This window comes from Puntigrus tetrazona, chromosome 6, assembly GCF_018831695.1.
Source record: "Puntigrus tetrazona isolate hp1 chromosome 6, ASM1883169v1, whole genome shotgun sequence".
NCBI classification, from domain to species: domain Eukaryota; kingdom Metazoa; phylum Chordata; class Actinopteri; order Cypriniformes; family Cyprinidae; genus Puntigrus; species Puntigrus tetrazona.
Genome location: NC_056704.1, coordinates 13,517,140 through 13,543,027, shown reverse-complemented (window position 1 = coordinate 13,543,027; position 25,888 = coordinate 13,517,140). Strand labels below are relative to the sequence as shown.

Genomic DNA, 25,888 nt, shown 5'->3' with positions numbered 1-25,888 from the left:
GTTAATGAATACAATAGGTTAGAACAATTATGCTGTCAATTTTTTCCAGACGAAAGTATATGTTCTAAAGAGGCAGGACATATGCATAAGTTTAAATGCTACTCTTGACAGGCCATTTTTAGTTAGTGTCATGTAAGTGCTTAGTTTTTAATCTTTGTTTTGAACGCTTTGGAATATATGCGTATACCCTTAAGTTAGGACTCAGGGCCCTTTACAACATTTAAAAGTATATTTTGAACTTTCAAGTCTGACTGTTTTTGGCTTATTCACTCATTAAGAGAAGCGTTGAAGTATTGTGGACAGAAAGAAAAAAGATCATCCATCGTTTGGTTAATTCTGGGTCTCCTAAAGTTACATAAAAAAAAAAAAAAAAAAAAAAAAGGATAAATCCTAAACATTTACTAATGATGCACAGCCTCCAACTTAAATGTACCAAGCAATCAGACAGACACAGAGAGAGTCTTTTTTTATATATTTATTAGAACAAACGATCTCTGCACAAATGAGGAGAAAAGCAAGCTCTAGTCCTCCTCTGCAGCTTGAGCCCGAAGGAAGCTGGCCTTCTTCTGGGCAACACGGTCTTTTCTCTGAGCCAGTGTGAGCTTGGCACGGTTCCATCTAAAAAGAGAACCACTCAATTTCAGCAAACAAGTAATTGCTCCTAGGACTCAACTATAGCACTACATTTCAATTAATCATTTAGTATGCGAGACTACACATGATTTTTACTGATATTGGTCAAGCATAATTCATGAATGTTTTCTGCAGTCAAGCTGACAGATGTATGCCTGTTCTTTAAAAGAGGGAAAAAACACTACTCCCAGTAGACAGTTTAAAACAAAACTTAATGGGTCTTCGGACACTAAATGCCCAACAATTAACCAAAGCTGCTCTCAGACCCATCAACTGTGCAAAGAAAAGTCTGAAAAGTACCATCAAGCAGCAGAATAGTTATTGTGGATATCAAATGTCAATTCGAAATGGTTAAAGTGTCAAAATAACTTGAACGAGTATAAACATGCCTTCGAGTCTGTAATACAAATCACACACATCACCAGAGAGTACAAGACAAGAAACAACCAAAAGAAAAAGATAGCTACCTCTTCTTCTTGACCTCCCGCTTGGGCTTCTTTTCATGCACTGGGTTCTCCCGGATGGCTGCGTGTGCCTTTTTATACATTTCCTCCATCTGAGGAAGACATTAACAACATTACTAGCTATAACCGTTATACAGCATCCAGCTTTATTGTAACTGAAATATTTAACTGCCAATTATTTTGAAAAACATCAATATTTGCAATTATTAGGATTCACCAATAATTTAAACAAGCCGTTTGTTAACTTTCATATAAGTTAATGCTTGATGTAAACATCAGCACGCTGTTGATGAACGATGCAAACGCGTTGTGAAACATGCACGAGAACTAATATTAGTAATAATTTACGCCATGTAAAATATACACGAATAGGAATAAGCTTAAAGTAATAGCATTATCATCTCACTTCTTCACTAGTCATAACGGTCTTATTGGATTGGTTTTTTAACACCGCAGTGAGGGGTCCACCTATTTACATTACATGGTTTATGTTTCAAAAAATGAGTGTTCCACAGAAGAAAGCCATAGAAGTGTAGGATGGCATGAGAATTTTTAGGTTGAGTATCTCTTTAAGTCTAAGACTGAGCAGATCTTTCAACAATTTTAGTCTATTAAAGCTGAATTAACTTTTTTTTTTATTGTTGGGGGGGAAAAAATAAAATAAAAAGCCCAGAACATACGGAATCAGGGGTAACGCTGTTCTTGATGAAGCGAGAGAACTGTTTCTTGTAGGCTTCCTCATCCTCTTCCATCAAGTATCTCATGTATTCAGAGACGTTCAGGCCCAGGATGTGCTTGCGGTGAACCTCTGCATTGAACTCCTTGCTCTCAGCGTCATAGCCAGGGAAACGTTTGGTGCTAAGACAAAGATTAAAAACTTTAGCCTGGATATAACAGATTGCAATTACACTCAGCATTAATGAACAGCGCTCATGCACATTGTGGTGCTTCCAGGTCTCAAAATCAGTCCCGTCTTGGAGAAAAAAAAAAACACATCAATTGAGCAACTACAAGCTGCTCAGTTTCAAATGGTATCATCATCAAAAAGACAATATTAAATGGGAAAACCCAAAACTATAAGTAGGGGTGCTCCGATCAGGATTTGAGTATCTGTGATCCAAATCACCAACCTTTTTTGTTTAATGCAATACACAACACTTTTTACTTTTGCATTTACTTCTAGATTTATATTAGGTTGCTCAAGCAAGTGGCAGAACATTTAAACTAGCTACTTTTCTTACATTATCAAACATCCTTAAACAAAAACAATCTGCCCTACGGAATTTATTTTGCATTTAATGATCTAATACAAGCAATCCTGCGGTTCATAAAGAACTGTTTTAATACCGCCATGAGTGACATTATTGCCTTGTTTATCTGAAAACTCTCTTTGAACTTTGTGAAAAACAAAACAGTAGACTTTGTAGTTAGGGTGTAATTACTACATGTACCATGTTTACTGCAAACAAAGCGCTGTCGCTTTAATTCGGTGTGCAGTGAAAGTATTTCCGCACTGCTGCAGTCACTGCTTATGGAACACAACCATATGCAGAGTGAACGCTTTAACCTCTTAACATGAGCGAGGGAAAAATATGCATACACAGCAAACATGTGTGAACGTGGTGTGTGCATGAGCGCAAGGTCTCCAGGAGAGCATGCATGCATTAATTGGTTTAAACCAAGGGTTACCAAATTCAGTCCTGGAGGGCAAGTGTCCATGCAAACTTTAGCTCCGACCCTTATCAAACACACTTGAAGAAGCTAATTAAGGTTTTTCTAGTTGTACTTAACTTTCAGGCAAGTAGGTGTGTTGAGGCAAGCTGGAGCTAAACTCTATAGTACACCGGCTCTCCAGGAACAAATTTGATGACCCCTGCATTTCTTTTCAATTCTAGACAATTTATAAACTTTAGTGACGATGCTACGCCGTCTCAATTGTGCAAGTGATTATTTCTATGGTTGTGTAGATGGTTGTGCAGCTTGCTTGTAGAGCAAACACAATGTGATCTGAAGCCATTTGTACGTTTTGAGAGAAAGTGTGCGAGTCTGAGTGTCATGTCTCACAGAAATGTTAAGTTATTTAAAAAGAAACGTGAATTGTACCTAACATTCAGCATTATTTTACCTGTGCTAGACAGAGATGGTGCAGAGGCGTGTCGTGCATCATCAGCTTGAGAACGGCCGACAGTGATCGACTGCCCATCAACCAGGGCACCCCTAATTTTTTTAGTATATTCAGAAAAATCAGCAAGAGGGAAATCCTACCTGTGAGGAATGGAAAGACCTCCATCCACCGCTCCCTTCAGGGCACCGAACACCTTGTTTCCAGTGGTGGTTCGGGCCAGGCCTGCATCCAGGTAGCAGGTGAAAGCTCCTGGCTGTCCATCAATGCTCTCCACATTAAACTCATCCCCAGTGATCTCCACCTGACCCTCATACACCTTGTCAAGGCCAAATTTGTTCAGCAGCTGGAAGAGAGCACATAGCGGACCAGTTATAATTCAAGCCTATTCAATCACTAAGGGACCCGTTTACTCCTGGTCCTAACAGTTACAGATAATTGGATTATAAGGAGGACAGCACTCAATACAAGTGTTAATGAGCGGCAAAACATTTTGCAATCACTTCAGTTACATTTAGACCATGTGACAATTCTACTTGGATAAAGCTAATGCGTCCTGAACACATCAGCAAAAGACAGTCTGCTTATCTAAACACACAATCATGGTGCCAGTGCAAAGGTTTTAAACGTGGCCTGATATAAATGGGGGAAGAAAAAAAATTAAACCCACACAATTACTTGCCAAGCATGACAACACGCAGTGAGAAAAAGCACAGGGTTCACATCTAAAGTCTATGCTGTACCTAAAATTCTATATTTGCAATACACTGATGTGGCAAATGATATGCATGGTTAGGAAGTCAGCCCTCTGAAGAAATGACTGACATGTCACTGGAAAACCGTTCCAGTTGTAAAAGAATTAAATGTTCCAATTTACGAACAAATCCTCACACATCAAGTAATATGCCTTATTGGGAAATTTTATGAAACGTGGATTACTCATGCTACAGTTAGAGAATTAAGTTATAATTAAAAAACAATTCTTATTTTCTCACTTCATGCCTGCCAGTAATCTTATGGAAAGTGTTGTTCTCATACAGTTACACCCTCCACAGGTGAATTTACGCTATACGACAAATTAGACTATTTGGGTAACAACGGATTTTGACATGGGACACTATTTCAAATTATTAAATACCATTTAGAATAAGCAGCAAACAATTTGGGACATAATTATGATTGTGCCATTAATGAAAATGGTCAATTACTCACCTTAACGGTTTTAACTTCTAAGACCTTTGTTCATCTACAATAAAACATGGGCTCTACAATGCAAGCGTGCTAACATGGCTCAGTGCATTCATGCTCTTTGTTCACAAGCAGAGGAACACATTGTGGTCTCAAGAACGGCAGCGGTCAGTGACATGGAGAAGAGTTGCTGAATAAAGTCATTTGTTTTCTTGGCACACAAAAATAATTCGCTGCTTCGTAAAAATTACATTTGAACAACTATTTTACAAACATCCTTATTGCGTATCTGGACCTGGGAACATACCAGTTGCAGAAAGTCAGAAAGCTCTCGGATTATCGAAAAACTTACATGAGTGTTATGAAAAAGTTGTCTTACAGGTTAGGAATGACATGAGGGTAATTTTCATTTTTGGGTGAACTTTCCTTAAAATTTAACAATAGACGAGTTGGGAGCTCAAAAAATGTGGAAAGCCAAGCTTCATTTCCAAACTGTTCCTTTAGGTATTGCTTTTCATGGATAAATTTAGATTAAGATATAGCAGTAGATTAAAAAAAACATTACTAAATCTGGACTGACTTTAATCTTGTGACAAACCTCTAAAAGTATGAATATTTAATTCCATTAAAAACCTTTGAGAACGTGAGCTCTGGTAAGACGCACATTACTTCGTGCAGAGGACGCACACAAGCTTTTTGCCGTTTCAATTATGATTAATGCAACACAATCAATCTTACTAATTCAATCTCTTACATGAGAAACATCTCAGTAAAGTCATATCTCTTTATTTCCGTCAACATGACTAATGTATAGTGAACGGCGGTTAATTTCACTAACGTGCCCGTGCTTCAAGTTCTTGAAGCACTAGAACAGCTACGTAAAGTTTCATAAACTCATTTCCAGGGAGTAACTGTCAAATAACAAGCGGCAGAAGTGAGACTCACCCTGCGGGCCAGCAGCAGCCCGGTGCAGTAGGCTGCAGCATAATTTGTCAAACCCACACTGATGCCGTACTTGGGCAGCTCATGGGAGTAGGCCGCACACACAATCATGTCACCCTCGATCTTGGCATAGGCGATCTGAAATTCAAAAACACCTTTGACTCAAATCAGGACGTCCGGAGATATCCAACTCGCAAAAGAAACAAGTTATGAGGCGCAATAACGAGAACTTGCATGCCGTATTTTAGGATGTCCTGCAACCGGTCACGTGACGCATGAAGATCTCAGCACTCACCTGGCAGATGATGTCCCTGTTGGAGAAGCGGACGATCATCCTATACTTGGGTGTGTTGTACTTATTCTTGTCTTGGATAACAAGGCGCTTCCGGGCAAAGTAATCAGTTTTCCCCTCTAGGAAACAAAGACGCAAATAAATGAAAACCAAGCCTGTCTGCGTGACTTTATACGACTGCGAACGTTTAAATGTCTGCATTCACCTCTCCTTCTCCTGAACTTCACCTGGTACCTCTTGAAGTAGGCCTTGTTCTTCACTACCTTAACGAATCCCTAAAAGACAACATTTACAAAATGACATTCACTTCAGGGCTTCAACCTGCAGGCGCGAGTCAGTTGCGCATTTTTACTGCAACGAAAACAGACGTGTTGTATCTGTAAAGGGCTTGAAAGGCCTCCACAGAGTGGTGAAGACGTAGCATGCTAGTATTAGTCAAAACTTAAAAGCTCGATCAGGTGTTTAATACCATAATGTGCTTTTTTTAGAGCGTGTCATGTTCCGAAACCCACTATTAACGTTGCAAAATCACTACGTTGTTCATAGGTTTCTGAAACGCATGTGGGAAGGGCTTGAAATCAGCCGTAAGGCCACGTTTGAACTCCGTCCATCGGAGACAATCTTAAATCATCCTTTTATTCTCTACCATCAATCTACAACGCAAGGGCACCAGACGTGTAATTAATCTTTAGGGAACACAAAAAATCAAGTATCGCGGCGCTGTACTAACCATTTTGCGGACTTTTTCAGTCTCCTAAGCCGGAGCCTGGAGTCAAACTTGGGAGTTTTGACTCCGCTGCACGGGAAAAAGAAAGAATGATGTGCGCATGCGTGGTAAATAACGGGGCAAAACAACACTGAGTGGAGGAAAGCACAGCGACACCTGCTCTTTTGGATGTGCAAAGGCAAATATGAGCGGAAATATGTTTGTGTGCATGGCCAATGATTATCAAAAAAGACATCTGTTCAGTTCTTATCGCTTTGTTCCAAGAAATAGTGTCGTTATGTTTAGCTGTCTACTTTATAGCCTGATATCTGTGCTGAACTAGTCTACTGTATTTATACTTTTACAAATTATATTATAATCTATTATAGTCCATTATAAAGGAAGAGTCAAATAAACGTGCAGCATTTAAATTCAACACAAATTAGGGTTTATTTTACTTTATTCATTTTAGGATCGAAGAGGTTTAGATTCAACGTCATTTCGTAATATTTCTTTGTTCTATTTGAATATTTGTTTATTTCATTAAGAATGCTATCAGCATAAGTGTTGTGATTTTTATTACATTATCTATATTTGTTCTCTAAATTATGTGTTTTTAAATTTGTTTTGCATGTGTTTTAGACCCGAGAAAGGTTGACTGACTAAACTTTTTTTTGTTGTTGTAATATTTAGTTTATAAGTCATATATATTTCCTACTGTGTGAATGCTATAGGATAGTAAGTAATTTAGTTTTTTTCCCCTTAATTTTGTAATAATGGAAAAGTGTGGATAACCTAATTGTATTATTGTTCATTTAAAATCATTTAGAGTTATTAAAAGTATTATTTAAATATAATTTTCCCCATCTGTTATTTTTACCACACTATATTTAAGATATAGTGGAAGTGATATTATGATGAAACTGCATAAGCCAACGACAACAAGAGCATTTATTTTAAATAGGCTAATCTTAACAGAGCCCTCTTAACATATTTACTTTTAAGAAATGCTGAAAAATTTAGTTTGACAGCTCAGCTTTAACAGACACACACCTTCAAAAGAGAACACATTAACCTCATTACACAGAGAAAGTAATTCTCATTTTTGTGTGTGTGTGTGTGTGTGTGTGTGTGTGTGTGTCTTAAAATAGGTTCCACGTAAAGCACTTCTAATAGGCTGGATTGCTGCGTCAGTGATGCATTGTTGTAGAGAGAAAGGTGTGTCCTACATCAGAAAGAAATGAGCGTCATTAACGTCAGCACAGCCAAGCAAAACCAGAAAAGTTAGTTACCGTGCGACGTCTTCTGCCATCAGTGTACCAAAACGGTCTATGTATTCACTAACTTTCAAGAGAAACCTACATTTTGCAGATGACCTAGCCATCTAATGGTGAGTTGATTCAATTATCAGGCCTATTCTTTTCACAAAGGCCTTTTTGGGAGAACGTGATACAGCGAGGACAATCTCAACACAGCAAGTAAATGAAAACGGCGGATGAATGCGATGAAATACACTGGGGGATTAAAAACATTACAGTTGTGAAATATTGACTTGAATTTGACACTTTAGATACAAAGAAATGAGGCAGAGCTGCTTTGGACATCACTCAGCCTATCTGTTGTTACTATTCAAGTATTGTAGTATTCACATTTTTGCAGCTGTCTCACTTATGGTCATGTATTGTGATTAACAAACAGATAGGCTGACTGTCACGGAAATGTTTCTGAAATAACTACATTTTGTTTTACGCTTTCCCATATTGACTGTATCATAGCTGTAGCTGCAGCCATTCACGCAGCACGCACAGTGAGCAAAACAAGGTGGACCTTATATGTTAAATGATACGTTTTTTTAAATAAATTGCTTTATATTCATTTTGTCGTCAGGTAGGCAAGAAGATGCGCGTTTGCATGTCCCGTTTACAGCAGAGGGTAGTAGAGAGCCGACGAGCTATGCAGGCAGCGCATTTGTGCGCACGCGCAGTTCTGTCCAGCGCAGCCGCAGCGTAAAGCCCGTCTTCTTTATGGCATGAGTGACTGCTGGAGGAGCTGCGGCAACTGCCTCGCTGTCTGCGCACACGGGCTTTATACACTCAGCCTCTCTATGGACTGGACCGTTGAAATCCTGCCCCGGTGTGAAAACTGACCGCTGACGTCGGGCTCGAACCGTCGGCGTGCGCGCGTGTGCAAGGTTATGCAACTTTACCCCGCTCCATGGAAAGTTAATATTTAGCTAAAACCCCCGGGATCGAAAAAGACTTCAAGGTAAACAGTTTGAGACCGCTTTAATTGAGAGTGTTTATGTGTGTGTCTGCGCCTGTTGCAGGAGAGAGGTGAATGCCGAGCAGGGTCCGTTGTTTGTTGTGGTTGTTTGTGTAGTTGCCCGTTTAGTTATCGAGGCTCGGTTCATCTTAGCTGATTGTCGGCTACTGAAAGACTGCGTAAATACCCCAATGTGGTATAAGAGTTGTCAGTTTTGAGACTCCCGAAACAGTTCCAGTATTACAAGTTGAGGTCTAGGCTGTGAGTTAGCCACCACGGCTAACTCCTTTAGCCAGAGTCTCATGCATCTCAGTAAGAGCTAACAGCTAACACTGCTCGGCACATTTGATAAAAAAAAGTTACATTTGCCATATCTTGACAATTTATCACGTTTACGTTAAGATTTAGCCCCAATCACGCAAACGTGTACTGCACGACTGATGTTGTGAGCTGCCCCGTGGGTTGTTTGCCAACAGACATTTAAAAACAGTGGGTTTGCTCTCTTATTTTTACCGCTGTTATTTTGAGTTTTGAATAACAGTCCTATATTTGTGGGCATATGCGACAGTCCCGGGTCATCAGAGGTTAATGCACGTGCGTGTGGTCACAACATTGTCACGGATCAGAGTGCCACGTTAAGATGTCTAGTCTAGGGTGGGGTGAGACTCAGAATGCATAGATCAGGGGAAACTAGAGGAGTGCAACAAAGGCATTCATTCATTACGGTTTTATACTTTTGCACAAAGCATGCATCAAGAATCATGGCAATTATTTATTGCATGCTCCCACTTTAATATGGTGCCTGTGCCTTATTTTCCTGGATCTTACATTACTTAGTGCCCAAGTTATTTCAGAGTCGTTGAGTCGGTAACTGGTGAGCTCTAGTAAAAAAACTACTATGTGTACTTCACATTTCATTAAGGATAAAAAAAAAGGATATTAAGAATGAGTGACTGTTGATTTTATTTGACATTAGTCAGCTCATGCCAATGTTTGAGGAAAGCTGTTTTAAAACTAATGTCTGGTAAATACGTTTTTTCACACACTTGAGTCATGTGTCAAAGGGCTGGATAACAAATTTTAGATGTTTAGATATTTTAGACATTTTGGGTAGCATATGTGCTTTCGTTTTATAATCAGTTGTGCTATAGCTATTTAATTATTTAAACTGAACCCTTCATAAGAAATTCTAAAAGTAGTGAATTGGTAAACCATTATGAGAAGGATGCAGTATGTTGTTGTTGTAAAGACTGTAAATATGTCCCTCACAGCCTTGTTTTTATCCACAGTAAATCTAATATGATCTCAAACCTGAATAAGGTTTATTAATTGTCACCATTAAATGTCAATTTTGTCTAAATATTAGATGTTGCAATTTGCTAATGAATCGTGAACATAAGGGCCATGCAGAGTGATGCGATTATTTGATCAATGGCTTTGGGAAATTGGCCAGCTGCTTCAGTATTTTTCTCCGGTGCATTTAGTGTGATATCCTTGGTGTTTACATTTTCAAGGGAGATGAGAAGTGCATACTGAAGAAAAGAAAACGCACCTTTCTCCACCTTTCATCAAGGCTGCTAGAGTCACGAGTGAAACGTGAACCACTGGATCTCTGACTCTGGCTTTGCAGTGATTACAGCTGATCTCCTCTGATCTCTGCTGATCCACTTTAGTCGTGAGCCCATCCTTCTTGTTCTGTACGCACCGAGCTGCGTTGCTCTGTGCTGTTGTAGCACTTTACTGGAACGTGCAGCTTCAGGAAGTGGACTGTAGTATGACCTGAGGTATGTTTGCCAGTCATATGATTAGATTTCCTCGATTTGTCAGGCCGATAATCTTCAGCTAGATGCTTCAGACACTCTTCTAGATCAGAACTTGTCTGTGTTTTAGCGGGAATGCTAATGTTGGATGTTGACGGACTTCAAGGGGAAGGATGTGATTTTTGTGGGCAGACGTCTTCGTGATGGCTTGTGGGTGTAAACTTTGACTGTGTCGCTTGAGATTATAACCAAAGTCTTGCGACCGAATGACTTGTCTTTACTTGCCTTCTGGAACGCTGCTTGTCTGGCAGAGAAGCCGTCGCTTTGCTTTGATGTTATTTTTTTCCCCCCTTAACCCTGAAGCATTGGTTATTGGAATGGTTCATTGTTCTTATGCACACGGTCCAAATATGTTGGCTCTACCTCACTTCATACGGTTTGTCACATCGAATAGAGCAAGACCTAAACAGAGCATTCCTGCAGGGGATCGTCTTTTAAATGGCCTCCATTTGGCATGGTCTAAACTTGTTCTTCTCTCCCTCTCTTTCTCCGTCCTTCCTTTCTCACACATGTGCCTCAGACAAACATCTTGCTTTCATTTGACCTGAGCAAATGGAACTTGTATTTGCTTTGCAGACGATCGTTATTGGAGTTCCCTTTTTTAAGAGTATCTTGCCTTGCAGACTGCATGACTTGGAGAATTTCTGGCCTTAAACTATTGAGTCAGGCATTAGTGCACAGACGTAAGCAAATCTGCACATTCCCTACCAGTAAAGTGCTGACTGATGGAAAAAGAGCGGAGAGATACAATGCAACAAAATGTATCTGCCTACTATAATATTTGTGTAGGTCTGTCTGTCGCAAAGCGAAATGCCATTGCTTGGTCTCACAGTGGCTCTGCTGTCAAGTCATTTCTTATTATGGCCTTTTCATTATACAGTGTTTAGATTATCGCAGCTTTGTCACTGTCATCCCCTTTGACAAACAATGTAGAAAACTACTACCACTGCAGCCTTGATTTACGCACGCTGTTGAAGATCACTAGATCGCCAAATCGCACAGACGCCATCTGCAAGACGGGCCTCCTGCTACAGGCCATACAGAGTACGTCATTAAACTTTAGTGTGGTTTTAAGACTTAAAGCATTCCACTACAATAAGTCCTTAAAGTTTGGTTGTAAATCAGTGCCTTGGTGTTACATAATATGGGAGAAGACCATCTGGATCATGTGAGGAGTCATCGACTATACATGAGGTGTTCGTCTGCTGTTCATGCAATTTTGAAAGAAGCTTCTGGGTTAAATGGAAGTAATCAGTCTCGCGCCGAGAATGACAGCAAAGGAAGTCGAAAGCAGAAATGTGACTTGCGTGAATTGTTCAGTAGAAACGTTTGTTGCTTATTTTATTTGTGAAGTTGTCTAGTTGGTCTTTTTGAGGGCACATGCTGGCTAAGCATCCAACCAGTAGGTTTCATGCTTTTGGTCACATGCCCAGAGCGAGCTTCTTCTAATACCGTTACAATAGGTATGTTCTATTTCAAGCATGGCTACAGACGGCGGTCAACAAATGGAGCTGCTTTCAGAAAATGGAGCTGTCAAGTCAGACGCTTTCCGCCGTAGTTAGTGACGGTAGCGTTCTGTCACAGATGACGTGACTACGTTCAGTACACACACGTTTCAGATGAGCAGCAGAAACACTATATAAATAATTTATAATATACAATAATATTTATTTCCTTAATGATCCAAAATGCATAACCGGCCAGAGTTCAAAACTATTGCCTTCAACCCGGTTCATAACGGTTAGCTATCTTATAATAACATTTTCTAATTTGAGCGGCACAGGATCAGTCTGTTATTACGTCACGTCTGTTAACATAAAGACTGAGTCTCGACTTGTCTCATTTGCATGAGGATCCTGCTGTTGTTCATTGATTAATTTGAGCCTATTCTCACAGCAGCCGAAATAATTATGCCAAAAAATCATTTTGTAATCCAGAAAGGATTATATGAAGCACATGTGAATGAAATTAAATTATATTGCAGTTTTAAACGTGCTTCTGATTACAGATAGCCTGGGATTACGCAAGATTTGTATTTTTAAGACAACGAGTTCAGTTTGCTTTTTGAGATTTAAAGAATATCTTATTTAATTCTAATGACAGATTAGACTGTGCACAAATGTAGATTTCACTAAATAATGAATCTACATGCTAACACACACTATACTCATATTCACGCGATGCTGATGCTGTTAGCATTCATTTGAGGATAAAGTATAACAATAAAGTATAATATAATAATAATAAACTAGAAATATAATAGATTATTTATGACTCATTCAAAATCGCATAAAATAATAAAGACAACAGGTTAAGTAAAATAATGTATGGTTGTTGTTTTTTTTAATCTGGCTAATAATTAATATCTTCAAACTATTGGTAATGCTGGGACTGCCTTTTAAAGCTTGTTGCAGATTTAGGAATCCACTGGTACATTATTTTGTCCTCAGAAAAATCATAAAGACTGCTTCATTAGAAACTTAATAAGTTTGAACTTGAATTAATGTTAATAAGAGTGAATCTGAAATTGGTTACTGTGGGGAAAAAAAACCTCTTGGTGGACTTCCAGTGTATTGTAACATAACCCAAGCTTGTGGATTGAATTTGCCTTTTGCAAAATGACTAAATGTGTCCCTTGTTTTAAAGCAATACTACATTCCTTGTAGTAAACAGGTGTTGAAAATGATAAATAGCTGTTTTCCAAAATAAGCCCATGCTGCGTTTGTCGGTTGTTTTCTTAAAGCTGTCTCTATACTGATATGTGTTGTTAGGGCAGCAGGTTGGCTCTCCTGTGGACTATTTGGACAGCTGAAGCAGAATCCATAACAAACAGTGGAGGCCACCGAGCTTAAGCCAGAGACATGACCGCCTCCTGCTTGCTGGGTTTAAAAAATTAACAGGGAATCAGATTCACAGCTTTCTCTTCACTCACAGAGAGGGAGCTTGGACCTGCACTTTGACTTTTTTCTATTGCTTTTAAAGCAATATTTAATCCCAAAACCAAAACTATTATTATTTATTCACCCTTACGTCATTGAATCTATATGCTGTTACTCTTTTCCATGAAACGGAAAAGAACAACATATGAAGAATCTGGAGAAACGCCAGAAATAAAAAAACATCTCGCAAATCTTTTGTATGAATTATGTAAAACCCTGAAAGGCTTGAATCTGATTGCACGTCACAACAAGGGATGCACAAAAGGGAAAGGTTCTGTTAATAACTAGGCTACTTAGTGTTTTTTTCCAACAAAACTATTTTAAAACTTCAGATCACTTTGAATGTAGTGCCAAGGTTACGTCAAGGACTTTATTGCTTTTTTGGAGCTTGACCAATGTGGTTGTTTGTGACCCGAGATATCATGAGGGTAGATAATGACAGAAATAATCAGGACGACGTTGTAGGTTACAAGGACCGCCTAAAGAAAACATTAGTGTTGAATGTTGCAGGGATTTTTAACTTTGATGCGTTATCAAGTCATGTCTGACCCAAGTCTCTATTCATTAACACTTCAGACATCTCTCTCTCTCTCTCTTTTTAAATTTAAACTAGATACATTTTGCAATCAAAATCTTTTCTGTGGAGCTGTAGAGAATCGCTCTGTGTGTTGGGTCAGCGCAGGGTCATAGCACCACAAACGGTGGTCATCTGTAGCTGCTGTTTCCTGTTTTGCTGTGCAGCACAGGATCTCTGCCAGCATGCATGTCTGCAGGTTTCTACTCCGCTTGACGTAATGACGGACTCCGTTATTGTTATTTGCTTTCTGCTTTTAATGAACACTCTCTTCTCTGGCTCTCACTCTGCATTTGTATCTCTGGCCAGTTAATGGGTTGCTGGAAAACATTGTGTTGACTTCAGCATGTTCAGAAGTCCATGTAGTCTGTTTTTTTTCCTTCTCCTGAACCTCCAGCAGTGCGGATAGAAAGTGCATGCACATCATTTTCTTGTTCTCCTTCCAGAACGAGCTGAGGTTTGACTGTCAGGGGCTTTTATTGACCAGTATGTCACTGTCAGGTGGAGGTCACTCACAACAGCAACTTGCATCAGGAATTAATGTGTTTTTGTCCAAGAAATATACCCCTTTCTTTGTCCAGTGCAGAGAAAAAAAGAAGGATCACATTATTGTGAAAATGATTGGACATACTTGACAACACGTGATGAAATTACTGTTAAAATAGTATTTAAATATAGTATGTAATTACCGACATTTCCTTTTAACCCTAAAACTACAAATGAATGTGTAATTCAAAATACGGGTTAAACACCTATAAAATATAAATACAGTAAATTCCTTAATATTAACACTGTTTTTATCTTAATTTTTATGGAGGCTGTTATGTTTCGATATTTTCTAACTTAAAGCTATTGGTTTATGAAAAAAAAAATTCAATAATAATAAAAAATAAATAAATAAATTATATTTTTTCTGGTTAGCTACTCATTCTGTATTAATTACTCATTCACTTTACTATTTTATAGGCTAGTTCTGAAATAAAGTATATAATTTTTATGTTTGCCCTCACTTTAAAAAGGTGTTACTTGCAATACTTTTTTAAAATTAATCATCTAAAAGTTGTTTCCTTCTGCCGTATGTAGATTACGCAAGACTGCACAGGTTTCAAGTTCTGTTTTTATCCAACGTCTTGTCATGTCAGATGATTTAGTTTCTGAAAACGGTAATTTTCATGTCTGTGGCACACAGATATTGAATATGTGCTGGTCTTGCCTTTCATGTACCTATTTGTGTCTTTGTATTTAACAGTTAGAAGAGGCAAACCCAGCCTAGAAACTCTGCATGAATCATTTAGAAGGCCAGAACAGAGGAAGTGATATTGTTCTGTTTCCTAGTTACTCTTCTTCTCTCAGTGTATGAAAAGGCTCTCCTCTTGAGAGGCTAAGTCAGGCTTACCCAAATTATATTTTCTTTACTTACAGCATTGACTGACAGTGGCAGCGTACTCTGCCTGTCAGACATGTACCACAGCTGATAGAACGATACAGTCTGTGATGTGATAAGATTGAGTTTATTTCCTTATCCTTAGATGTGTTGCTTGATATATAATGTGCTCATGGGTAGATCAGCAGGGCCAGAGAGGGTTCTAAAATATGATTTCGGTTTATGAAGCAAGGCAGATTGTATTTGCATATGTGTGCAGCTTCTAAAGCGCAGAAACGGTTAACAGCTGTGCGAAAGCAGTACAGCTGGTGCCATAATTGGTGACGCAGATCTCAGACAAACTGCCCATTTCTGTTTGGTACACAATGTGAGGATGAGGCATGTGGCTTATGAGATTTTAACTTGCATGATAAAAGTTGTAATTCATGTTTAGTATTATTATTATTATTATTATTATTATTATTATTATTAAAGTGATAGTTCACCCAAAAATGAAAATTGTGTCATTGAATTACTCACCCACATGTCATTCCAAACCTGTAAGGTCTTCAATCATATTCAGAACACAGATGTTTCTTGATGAAATCCGAGTGCTGACCCTGCTTAGACAGCAACCCAACTGAAGTGTTTCCAGGCCTAGAAGTTTAACAAGGAAATGGTTAAAATAGTCTGTGGCATCAGTGGTTCCACCGTAATTTTTCGAGGCGTAAGTATTAGACTAAGAAAACAAATCTTATAAATAACAACTTTATTCAGTTTCCACTGAGAGATTGCTAATAAAATGCTTAGGTAATGTTTAAGAAACATTAAGTACAACATTGAATTGAGAAATGTGAAACTTTTAAATTGAAAGGCTGAAATAACACACACACACTCTCTCTAAATGAAATCTAATTAAATAGAACAAAATAAAAAATGTGACCCTAGACCACAAAACCAGTCAAAAAGCCAAAAACTATTTGAAAATGTGTTAAGTTCTATATGTATGAAGTTAATATATTTACAGTGGGACATTTACAAAATATCTTCATGGAACATAATCTTTACTTAATGTCATAATGGTTTTTGGCATAAAAGGAAAACGCTACAATAATTTTGTGGTATTTTGACTATTGCTAATAAAATACTCTAGCAACCTAAGACTGGTTTTGTGGTCCAGGGTCTCACATGGCGTATTTTGTCATATGTTGTAAATTTTTTTACATGTATGTAGTTGTGCATTTATGAATTGCGTTAATTTCATACACCCCTGTCCTTCCTTCATTTGTTACTGCACTTTGTTCTGGCATTCTTGCTTATGCCCCGCCTCCTTTCTGTGTCACTCTTCTGACTGTAATGCTATCTAAGAAAGGGTGTTTCCAACCTTGACGACTTTGAGTCATTTCTAGGCATTTTGCTGGGGGAATACGATAAAATTTTGGTGGTTTGTTAAACCACAGAAGCCGTGCATAGGCATGTGGTCATAATTTGTCAGAAATGGAGATCGCAAGAGGAAACGTGATCTGTCTTGTAGAGGATTCAGAGAAGTGCCGCATGCAAATGAGAAACCTGCTTTGTTGTGCAGAGGTACACTTCCCCTGGGTTTATCATTACAGCTCACTTATGTCGTGAAGCTCAGTGCGGTGAGCTCAGACGTCACAGACATTTTGCAGGAAAAGGATTTTTTTTTTTCTCTGTAGGGTGAATTCCAAGGCATGAATTAGTTGTAAAAGGGAAAGCAGAAGCTTATAGGTTCTGTCTGCTTTACAGCTGCCTCAGTGTCTTCTACATGAGCACTTTGACCCCAGGTGACACCTACCACGGCAGTGTGACTTTTGGAATTTGCAAAGCTGCTGATGGTGTTTGAAGACGGAAGACTCTTGTGATTTACTTTATTTCTTTGTGGATTTGTTTATGGAATTAACGAGGACCTCAGTTAGGCTGACATCTTTCTTCAGGTAAGAGCAAAGTACACCAGGGAAATCCTAGATGGAGGAGAGTTCTTGGCTTTCTAATGTTACCGTGTTCTGGCATGCTCTTCCCAGTTGTCTTGAGGTTTTCTGTATTGTCAGTTCACAGTTTTGGGTTTTTTTGTGGCCTGTTTGATGTCTTTTGTACAGTGTGAATCAGTTTGTGTGAGTCAGTGTTTGTACTACTGTCGTTCCAGTGGAAAGTACACAACGACCTCAAACATTCCTTCGGTCCAGACCTTCTAGAGGTCATATTTGAAATATAGAATGACAAATGGCATCAGTTTCCAATGTATGGTGAACACACCTACCTAATGACCTAGTAAACCATTTTCATTATGTAGCTATAAGAAATGTGTGTTTAAACCGTTTAAAGAGCCTATAAAATGGCATCGCAAAAAGAGTTTTCTTTCCTGTGTTGACGTAGCGTGCTTTTCATTGAATGAGGAAGGTGGCCTTGTTTAGTCAGAGACAAGTAATAATTGTTTTTAGTGGTAGGGAGGTTTTCATTTGATACATTTTATCTTACAATTGCTGCATCTGTTATCCTATATCCTATATCCTAAAAATGTCAGTCTGACATGTCTTGGAGGTCACACACCACTGTGCCAGGCGAAGAGCATCTGCATTTGGCAGTTTCATACCTACAAAATATGTAAATATTTGTAAAAAAAAAACCAAAAACGCACATCTCTGTATTTCTTTGGATGTCTGGAATAGAAGGTGTAATATTACCAAGATACCAGCAAGCATGTTCACAAGTTCTTATTGGCTTATTTCACCCATAAATGTAAATTTTGTCGTGATTTGCTTGCCCTCATGTCTTTCCAAACTTCTATTATTGACTTTTCTTTATTTCCTAAAGCATTTTATTCAACAATTGGTCTCAGAGTTTATTTGCGTTTTAATGTCATTGTTGTTGTATATAACATTTATGTAGCTTACATACATAAAAATGGAATAGGTCATACAAGACTCACTCATTCTAGTCTTTTAAAAGGTGAAGAGAAACCAGTCTGTGAAAGATGTGGGGAACATTGAGTGTGAACATATTTGAATTGAATGCCCAAGCTTAAACAATGATAGGCAACTTTTTTTTTTTATTTGGAAAATGTATTGATTTGACATTTTCAAAAATAATTCTCCTGGGATTATTTTAAAATTTGTCATACATTTATGAGTCTTTCAGATTACTGTCCTTATTTTTTTCTTGATATTTGTAGTGCATATTTATGCTTGTTTATTTTTTTTATAACTATAAATTTTAAAAATAGTTATGTATTTGTTAATGTTGTCTTAGTTGTCTTATCTTGCCATAAATATAGCCAATGTTGCTGGCATGGCATTTAATCATGAATAAATAAATACATTTACATAATGTGTTCAATGTTATTGCATTAGGTGTTAGAATCAATTAAAAATAAAATTAAAAAATATCTATAACACACAATGATCATTTAAAATATTATTACTTTTTTTATATTTGTTTGACAACACATTAACTTGTCTTCAGTTAATAAAATCCAGACTTTTTAATTTTTTTTTCCTATTAAACACGTTTATTTAATTTTTCCAAAGGTGGCGACAGACAAGGTAGCAGGCAAGCTGAGTTCGACTCTTTCATGGGTGAAGAACTCAGTGTCGCTCACGGTGAGTCAGATGGCTAGTCAGGTGGCCACCCCCTCGTCGCTGCACACCACTGTGGCTTCATCCACGGCCTCGCTGTCCTCGCCCTCCTCAGCCTCCCCGACCCAGCTCAGCCCGGATGATGTGGAGCTGCTGGCCAAACTAGAGGAGCAGAACAGGTACGAGTTCTTCACCCTGTGTCATCTGGAGGAGTTCTTTCAATTCATTCTTAGTGTTTGCCAAAGCACAACACTTCAACAATTATCCCAGAAGTATTTTGGAGCACCATTTGGTCACATGGCCTTGCAAATTGAATATTATACCATCTATGTTGCAGATGAGTGGCATAAACAAATAAATGTTTGTTGTTGTTGTTTTAAATTATCTTTAAATTATTACCTGCATACTTCCTTTTAGGATGAGTCTTTCATTTGATTTAAGGTCATTTTAGTTGAATTTAGTTTAGTTTCTTTATTGCATTATAGGTTTCAGCATTCTTTTAATGCTGAATAGCAGGAAGTTATAAACGTCTAGAATTGTTTTTTTTTTCTTCTTTTTTTCATAAAGGAAATGTTTTTGTTGTTTGGCCTTCAGACCCCTAGATTTTCAGCTTTTAGTAAGACATACCAAAAATATAATGAAACTTTATTTCAATAAAATGTATTAAAAACAAAATATGCTTAGGACCCTATCGTGTGTGTGTGTGTTTGAGAATAAATGGGATTTAATGTGACAATTTATAAACAAGCTTTTATTTAGAAGGGTTGCCTTGAATACCTTTTGTGTGTGTGTGTGTGTGTGTGTGTGTGTGTGTGTGTGTGTATGACATGAGGATATGCTCGTGAAGTGATGCTCAAAGCAGCTATGGAGATGTTGGTGTATTTATGTCGTATAGTGAGAAAGCAGATGTTAATATCCGTGGAAGCATTCACGCGCATCTGCACCATTCATTCACACGGAGACACATGGAATTTATATTTTTTAATAGCTTTACGATTTTACTAACCTTACTATTTTAAAATTATTTATTTTGTATGTAAATACATTTTTGTGGCTTAATATTTACAAAGAAGAACCGAAGTGTGTTACTTGGCGGCAGGGAAAACACTGGACTTTTCGTTTTAAAGTTTGAACATCCATGTGTTGAGGAGGTCTAGTCTGGGCCGGCTTCTCTTCTGGTGTGGTCCAAATTTAGCCTGCTCTCTTGTACAAACAGTGATATGTCAAGAGCACCGACATGATGTTAACACCGAGAAGCCTTTGCTGGGGTGGCTGTGTTGTGTTCTCAGACAAATGATAGCACAGTACTTTTCCGAATATAGAACCTGCTGGAGATGATGGTCTGTAGAGCTGTCTGTCAGTTTCAGTTCTCCTGTACTCCACAACCTTCTCACTTGTTGACACGATAGCAACCGTGAGAGCTGCTCGCACATAGTTGTGTTATGAACATAGTGAATTTGCTCCAGGTTGTTTGTGGTTGATTAATCCTGCTAGCGATGCAAACCGATCCAAATACTCCTTTCTCACTACTGCTCAAAAGTGTGGGGTTGGTTAATTTTTGTTTTAACATTTTTGTATGAAGGTTTTGCTTACGAAAGGTCTTTGCAAAAGGAATCATAAATGGCTGACATTTTTGCACATTACATAATAAATACCAACCTGGTGTTGTCAGTCAAGTATCTACACTACCTCTGAAATATTTGTCTGTCATTTAAAAAAAAAAAGTCGGACCAGGGTTGATTTTCTGACCTTATGCGTGCATATAGTAAAACAGTAATATTTTGTATTAATACAGTTTTAAAATAGCTGAACAAGTAATTTTATTCATGCGGTGGTAAACCAGAATCTTCTGCAGTGATTGCTCCGTTTCTCAATGTCACATGATCCTTCAGAAATCATAAATCAAGTTGTTGTTTTTTCTTTTTCAGAATTCTTTAAACAGAATGATGAAATTAACATTTATTTGAAATACACATTTTGTATTAGTATTAAAGTCTTGACCAATTTATTGTCCTTGCTAAATTAAAGTATTTATTTGGTGACCCCAAACTTTGTTTTAGAGCAATATCAATTAAAAAAAAAAGAAAATTATTATGGCAATTGTATGGAAAAGCCGGATTGTTAGCTTATTTATTGCATTATTTATTAACTGATAATATTATTAAAATATTATACAAGTACTTCACATTTGTTTTGCAGTTTAAATGATCAAATGTTGTTGCTAATTTGTTCTTTTTTTTTTTTTTTTTTTTTATTTTTTTTTTTTTATCTTTTACTATGTTTACTGTGTTAACCCAGTTTGACCTGTGAGCTTTACTAAATAGCAGAGTGGGAGCTCAGGCATGCTGACCTCTGACCTTAGCCTTGATCAGGACAGCTGGAGACTACATCTGGTCCCAGAGATGACTAACAATGCCCTATCACCTGCTGTCTCCCACAGTGCTCATGCCATTAGTGTAATGCTGCCCGGCACATGTCAGAGAGCGTGTCTCCTCTCGAGTCGACACAAGCCTCAGCATTGTCATAATGCTCACATGATAGCAAAGCAGAGCAGAGACATTTAAACCGTGCTTGCTTTGGAAGACCTTTTTAATTAAGCCGAATTCATTTCAATTGCCGCATTAGAAACCAGGAAGAAGAATTGGTGATAAAATAAGGCTTTTTCCTTCCTGGTTTCACATAGGAAAACCTTATCAGCGCCTGTAACTGATTTCCTGCCTGTTTTAAGCTGTTAATAGGCATGTTGACCTTTTCGTGAGCATTCATTTGAATTAGTGTTGGTAGATCAAGAGCCCCACCCCTTTCCTCATTAATTAACGAATAGGTTGCTTTCATCTCACTGTTTCTGGTATCACAGGCTGGTTTCGGTATTAGAACGGAATCAGAGCGATCCGTTTGGGCGAGTGCAACACCCACACAGAGTTTTCTCTGCAGCATGGAAAGTAGGGCAGCAGTGTTTGGAGCTCTGATTCTTCACATGTGGCCATATGGGCTTGTCTTGCCACTGCAGAAGTGGGGTATCAAGTACCGCTGATGAATTCGTAAGCTAGGGCTGTCAGTACAATCAGAAATCACAGTATTACACTGACATGTATTTATAATTCTTTTTATTACTGATTTATTAATTTTCATGTTTTTTTATGGTTTAGTTAATTAAAGAAGCAGCTAATCCTAACCAACGTTCCCCTAGTAAAGTCTAGGCTATGTATAAGACGCTGTGCTCAAAATAACTAAATAGTAAACAGCAAGGCAGATAGATATTTCAGATTCACTTGTGTCTTGCTGACATACTCAGACGCATTTTTCATATGGCAGATTTTCAAAGGAAATTCAGGGTTTTTTTTGGATTGCAGCATGTATCATAATGCATGTGAGGTTGCTGATACCCAGGTCTATTTTACACTAGCATAAAAAACCCCCTGATGTTTTCAAAAGAGGTCTTTTATCCTCATTTATTTGTTCGAAAATACAATAAAATGAATAACTTGTTAAGAAGTGTTACAATATAAAATGACTTTTAAAATACTTAATTTTTTCTACTCTGATGGTAAAGCAGATTTTTTTTTAGCAGCTATTAATCCTGTTTTTAGTGTCCCACGATCCTCCAGAAACCCTTTTAACATGCTGTTCAAGTGCTAAAGATTAATTTCCTTTTATTATTATTATTAATAATAAAAAAGCTGTGCATTTTGTGATACAGTATTGTCAGTGTTCTTTTGAATATTAAAGTTAAAAAAGAACAGCATTTATTAAAAAAAATAAATACTAATTATAATAATTAGGCAATGTTAAACTGTTTTGACTTGGTAGTGTATGTGATCAAGACCCAAATGAGATTTACAAGGGATTTTAGTTTATAAAAAAAAAACATCACAATGTGATGTGATTGTAACAAATTACTTTCACAGGGAAACTGTGATTCTACCAACGACCTAGAAGTGAATTAGCAAGACTGTGAAATTAATTCTATCGTTTTAATGCAAAAAAAAAAAAAAGTTTGATTGCTGGTAAGAAATAAAATTCAATAATCCAACCCCCGCGTGTTTTGAACTCCACCAGTGTTTTGCTGTGTTGCTGCACAGGTCGAGGGCCTTTGCACTTTAGATAAGCATTGTTTGTGTGTGTGTGTGTGTTTATGCGGGCTCAGAGAGAGAAAGAGAGTGGGGTGAGACTCAGACAGCAAGAGTGTGTGAGAGAGAATCGGGTTGTTTCAGTTCTCACCGACATACATTTGGGATTACTTGGAGAAATCCGGGGAACGACATGTGGATTGCAGAATGAGCTTCCCGTGGTGAGCAGCTTCACAGTAATACCTTTGATCAATTCTCTATCGCACAACACAGCAGATGCGGTGGAGCTGTGATTCACTGCCTCTTACCCATTTTTATTAATGCTGTCTTTTTCACTGCCACGGTCTTTTTTTCAGTTTGTTTGTTTCTGTTTTTAGTTTTTTAGTTTTATTATTCATTCAGGGAACAATCTATTCGGCTCTCTGTCTGCTTTTACAAAGTGAAATGATTATTTTATTTAGTATTTTTTTGGAGGAATGAGCAGTGTTTGTTTCCTGTACACCAATTCACTTTGCACTTTAACCAGCAATGAATCATTAACACAGAAGCAACGTTTGCAATGCAAATGGTCTCAATGCTTACTAAATTGATCAGATAGCTTAGGTTAAGCCTACAGTACATACTAATTTCTGTACCGTGGCTTGTGAGTGGATGTTATTTCCCAACCTTTCTGTCCTTTGAGTAAATATCATCTAGATAAAGGTTTGCTTCTGGGCTGCAGTGTGGTATTACGACCAGGTTTAGGACAAAGAACCACAAGATTACATTAAAAAGGTTTCTATAAATTTTAGGATTTGGCTATTTAGGGCTTTTGCAGCCCAACCTGGCCCTTTGTTTGTGCCCACATACCAAAGAGGAAAGCTTTACCCCAAAGTAGGAGAGTAATGGAGGTAGTCGATTATGCATTTCATAATTCAGAAAAATATAAATTGCTCAAATCACTCATTCATATTGGTCCAAACCTGTTTTTGCTTCTCTGGAACATAAAAGATAATTTGAAAATTGTCACAATTCAAACACCACATACGTACAAGTTTGGAACAGCATTATAGTGAGTAAATGATAACAGAAGTATTCATTTATATTTAAGGTGCTTTAAGGTTTCCTTTCAGTAATCTTTTGTTTCGCCCCTTTAGTGTTGTTAGTCTTACTTTGATACTGGTTAGAATAACCTGTTGCTTCATGATTTTAGTGGTGACTAATACAGCCACATCCAGCTGGATTACATTCTCATGTATCCCGATGCAATTCACGACTGGAATTTAAAGTTAAGAATGCAGTTTAGGGTGTTCTTCTAACAAAAATTGGATTGAAAAAGATCCATTTTCGAGGATTTAAGTTCAGTAGTCTGAGAAAAACAGAGAGCGAAAGTGTCCCAGCAGGGCAGTCTCTCTTTTTTCCTTTCTGCCCACCTACCACCAGTAACTCATTCAGCATCACAACCCCTCAGCTGTGAACTCCATGACTCTCTCTCACTGCCTTTCACCCTTAACAACCGTGGCCCCCCTTGCATGACCCAAAAGCGGCTGTAACTGGATCCAGTCTCAGAGCCTTGGTCGTGACGTCACCTAGCACTGCCATTAGAGAACCGGGGCCCCTCTCTTTTTCCGAGATCAGGTTTCCATGGCTTTGTGTCTGTGCTGTCAGCTCTTAAATGTTGAGGTTACTCCTGAGCATTGTCTGCTTGTTTTCCAGCTGATCCGGGGTCAGGTTCACAATGACGGGCGCTTCCACACTGTCGCTCGCAGTCAGAAAGGGATAGGGTTTTATTTATTTATTTTTAAACCCTATGTAATAGCATTTTTCAACTTTATTTTGAAGCGGTTTATATTTAGCTGGAAGTGGCAGGAAGATTTAGTCAGTTTCTTTTGGATAGGCTTTTTAGATTTTATCGTCCTGTTGATTTTTCATAAGATAAGTTGGGCAGTCTTAAATTGGCTTTTCCATTTATAGCTGTCTGCCAAGCATTCCCAAGCTAGCACACTCATTTGGCAAACATCCCCTGTTTCATAACAATATTCAGTTGTTAATTCTAAATACTTGACTTCTCTAAATAGCTCTAATGCCGTTCTCTGAATGGTGTGTTGCTTAGAACTGTGTTAATATCTGGAATAGACATGCCACCCAACGTTTTCTCCGTGGCTGCCCAAAATACAACGTAAAGTCTACAGGAACATGTCCGTGCCGCTAGTTGCCAGCTGTGACATCACTACTGTTTCTCCGTAGAATGGATGGAAGTCTGCCACAAAAACCTGTTCACAGTCAGTTCACGGATTATCAACTTGGACGACTTCTCTGAAACTGGATGAAGCGCTGACGTGAACAACGTTGTGTGACTGTTATTGTGTTATTTAACGTGATGGCTCCTCTTATCGCTGCTCCATCTGTACACCAAAACTTCCTTTAAGGAAACACAACTTCTACCTTAAACTGTAGTTCTTTTCGGAGCTGGAATTAATTACATTTTTATGCCTTGGTAATCTTTTTGATGGAAATTAGTTTTGTATTAAAATATTTCAAATGTATCTTTTATTTGATAATTTATCTAAAGTAATACTATTAATAATAATTGAATGAATTCCGGGACCAGTGCAAAATAGACTGCTTTTAACATTGTACAAAACAAAAAAGAAATAATACAATTAATTATTAATCATTATTTTTGCACTCTAAGCTCAACTACACAACATTCTTAAAAAATCCTTAAAGGGGTAGATCACCCAAAAATGAAATTTGTCATTAATTAGTTGCTCTCATATCATCCCAAACCCGCAAGACATGAGGAGTTATTAATGACAGAATTTACATTTTTGGGTGAACTAGCTTATCCCAAGTCTTACACTTGAAGATGTCCATTGAGGAAAGATGTCCATTTAATTTAACATTACCTGTATAACACAATAAATGATTTACTTTT

At 37.9% G+C, this 25,888-nt stretch overlaps 2 protein-coding genes across 7 annotated transcripts in view; one reads left to right on the top strand and one right to left on the bottom strand.

The window, feature by feature from the left end:
• Positions 1–460: 460 nt before the first annotated feature.
• rpl5b (ribosomal protein L5b) lies at positions 461–6,517 on the bottom strand. The gene is made up of 8 exons (XM_043242778.1): positions 6,372–6,517; positions 5,847–5,916; positions 5,645–5,760; positions 5,353–5,487; positions 3,363–3,565; positions 1,778–1,955; positions 1,101–1,189; positions 461–618 (listed from the first exon to the last, which is right to left on the bottom strand). Exons 1-8 carry the CDS (start codon positions 6,372–6,374, stop codon positions 522–524), a joined length of 891 nt encoding a protein of 296 aa, XP_043098713.1. The 5' UTR covers positions 6,375–6,517; the 3' UTR covers positions 461–521.
• Positions 6,518–7,587: 1,070 nt separating this feature from the next.
• Positions 7,588–25,888, top strand: part of evi5b (ecotropic viral integration site 5b) — a 39,306-nt gene continuing 21,005 nt past the window's right edge. For 3 of the 6 annotated variants that reach the window (XM_043242771.1, XM_043242768.1, XM_043242772.1), the window contains exons 1-2: positions 7,588–7,737; positions 18,854–19,080. In XM_043242771.1, coding sequence (XP_043098706.1) covers positions 7,735–7,737; positions 18,854–19,080 — 230 coding nt within the window. In that variant the 5' untranslated portion in view covers positions 7,588–7,734. Of the gene's footprint in view, positions 7,738–8,286; positions 8,613–17,035; positions 17,264–18,853; positions 19,081–23,039; positions 23,193–25,888 lie in introns of those variants that run through there. The other 3 variants (XM_043242769.1, XM_043242770.1, XM_043242773.1) reach the window with 3 other exon arrangements.

Excerpts from the sequence above, each read along its gene's own strand:
- rpl5b (XM_043242778.1), bottom strand. Across the intron at positions 5,761-5,846 it reads GAAGTTCAGGAGAAGGAGAG|AGGGGAAAACTGATTACTTT; the intron begins GTGAATGCAGAC and ends TTTGTTTCCTAG. Across the intron at positions 1,190-1,777 it reads ACAGCGTTACCCCTGATTCC|ATGGAGGAAATGTATAAAAA; the intron begins GTATGTTCTGGG and ends TGTCTTCCTCAG.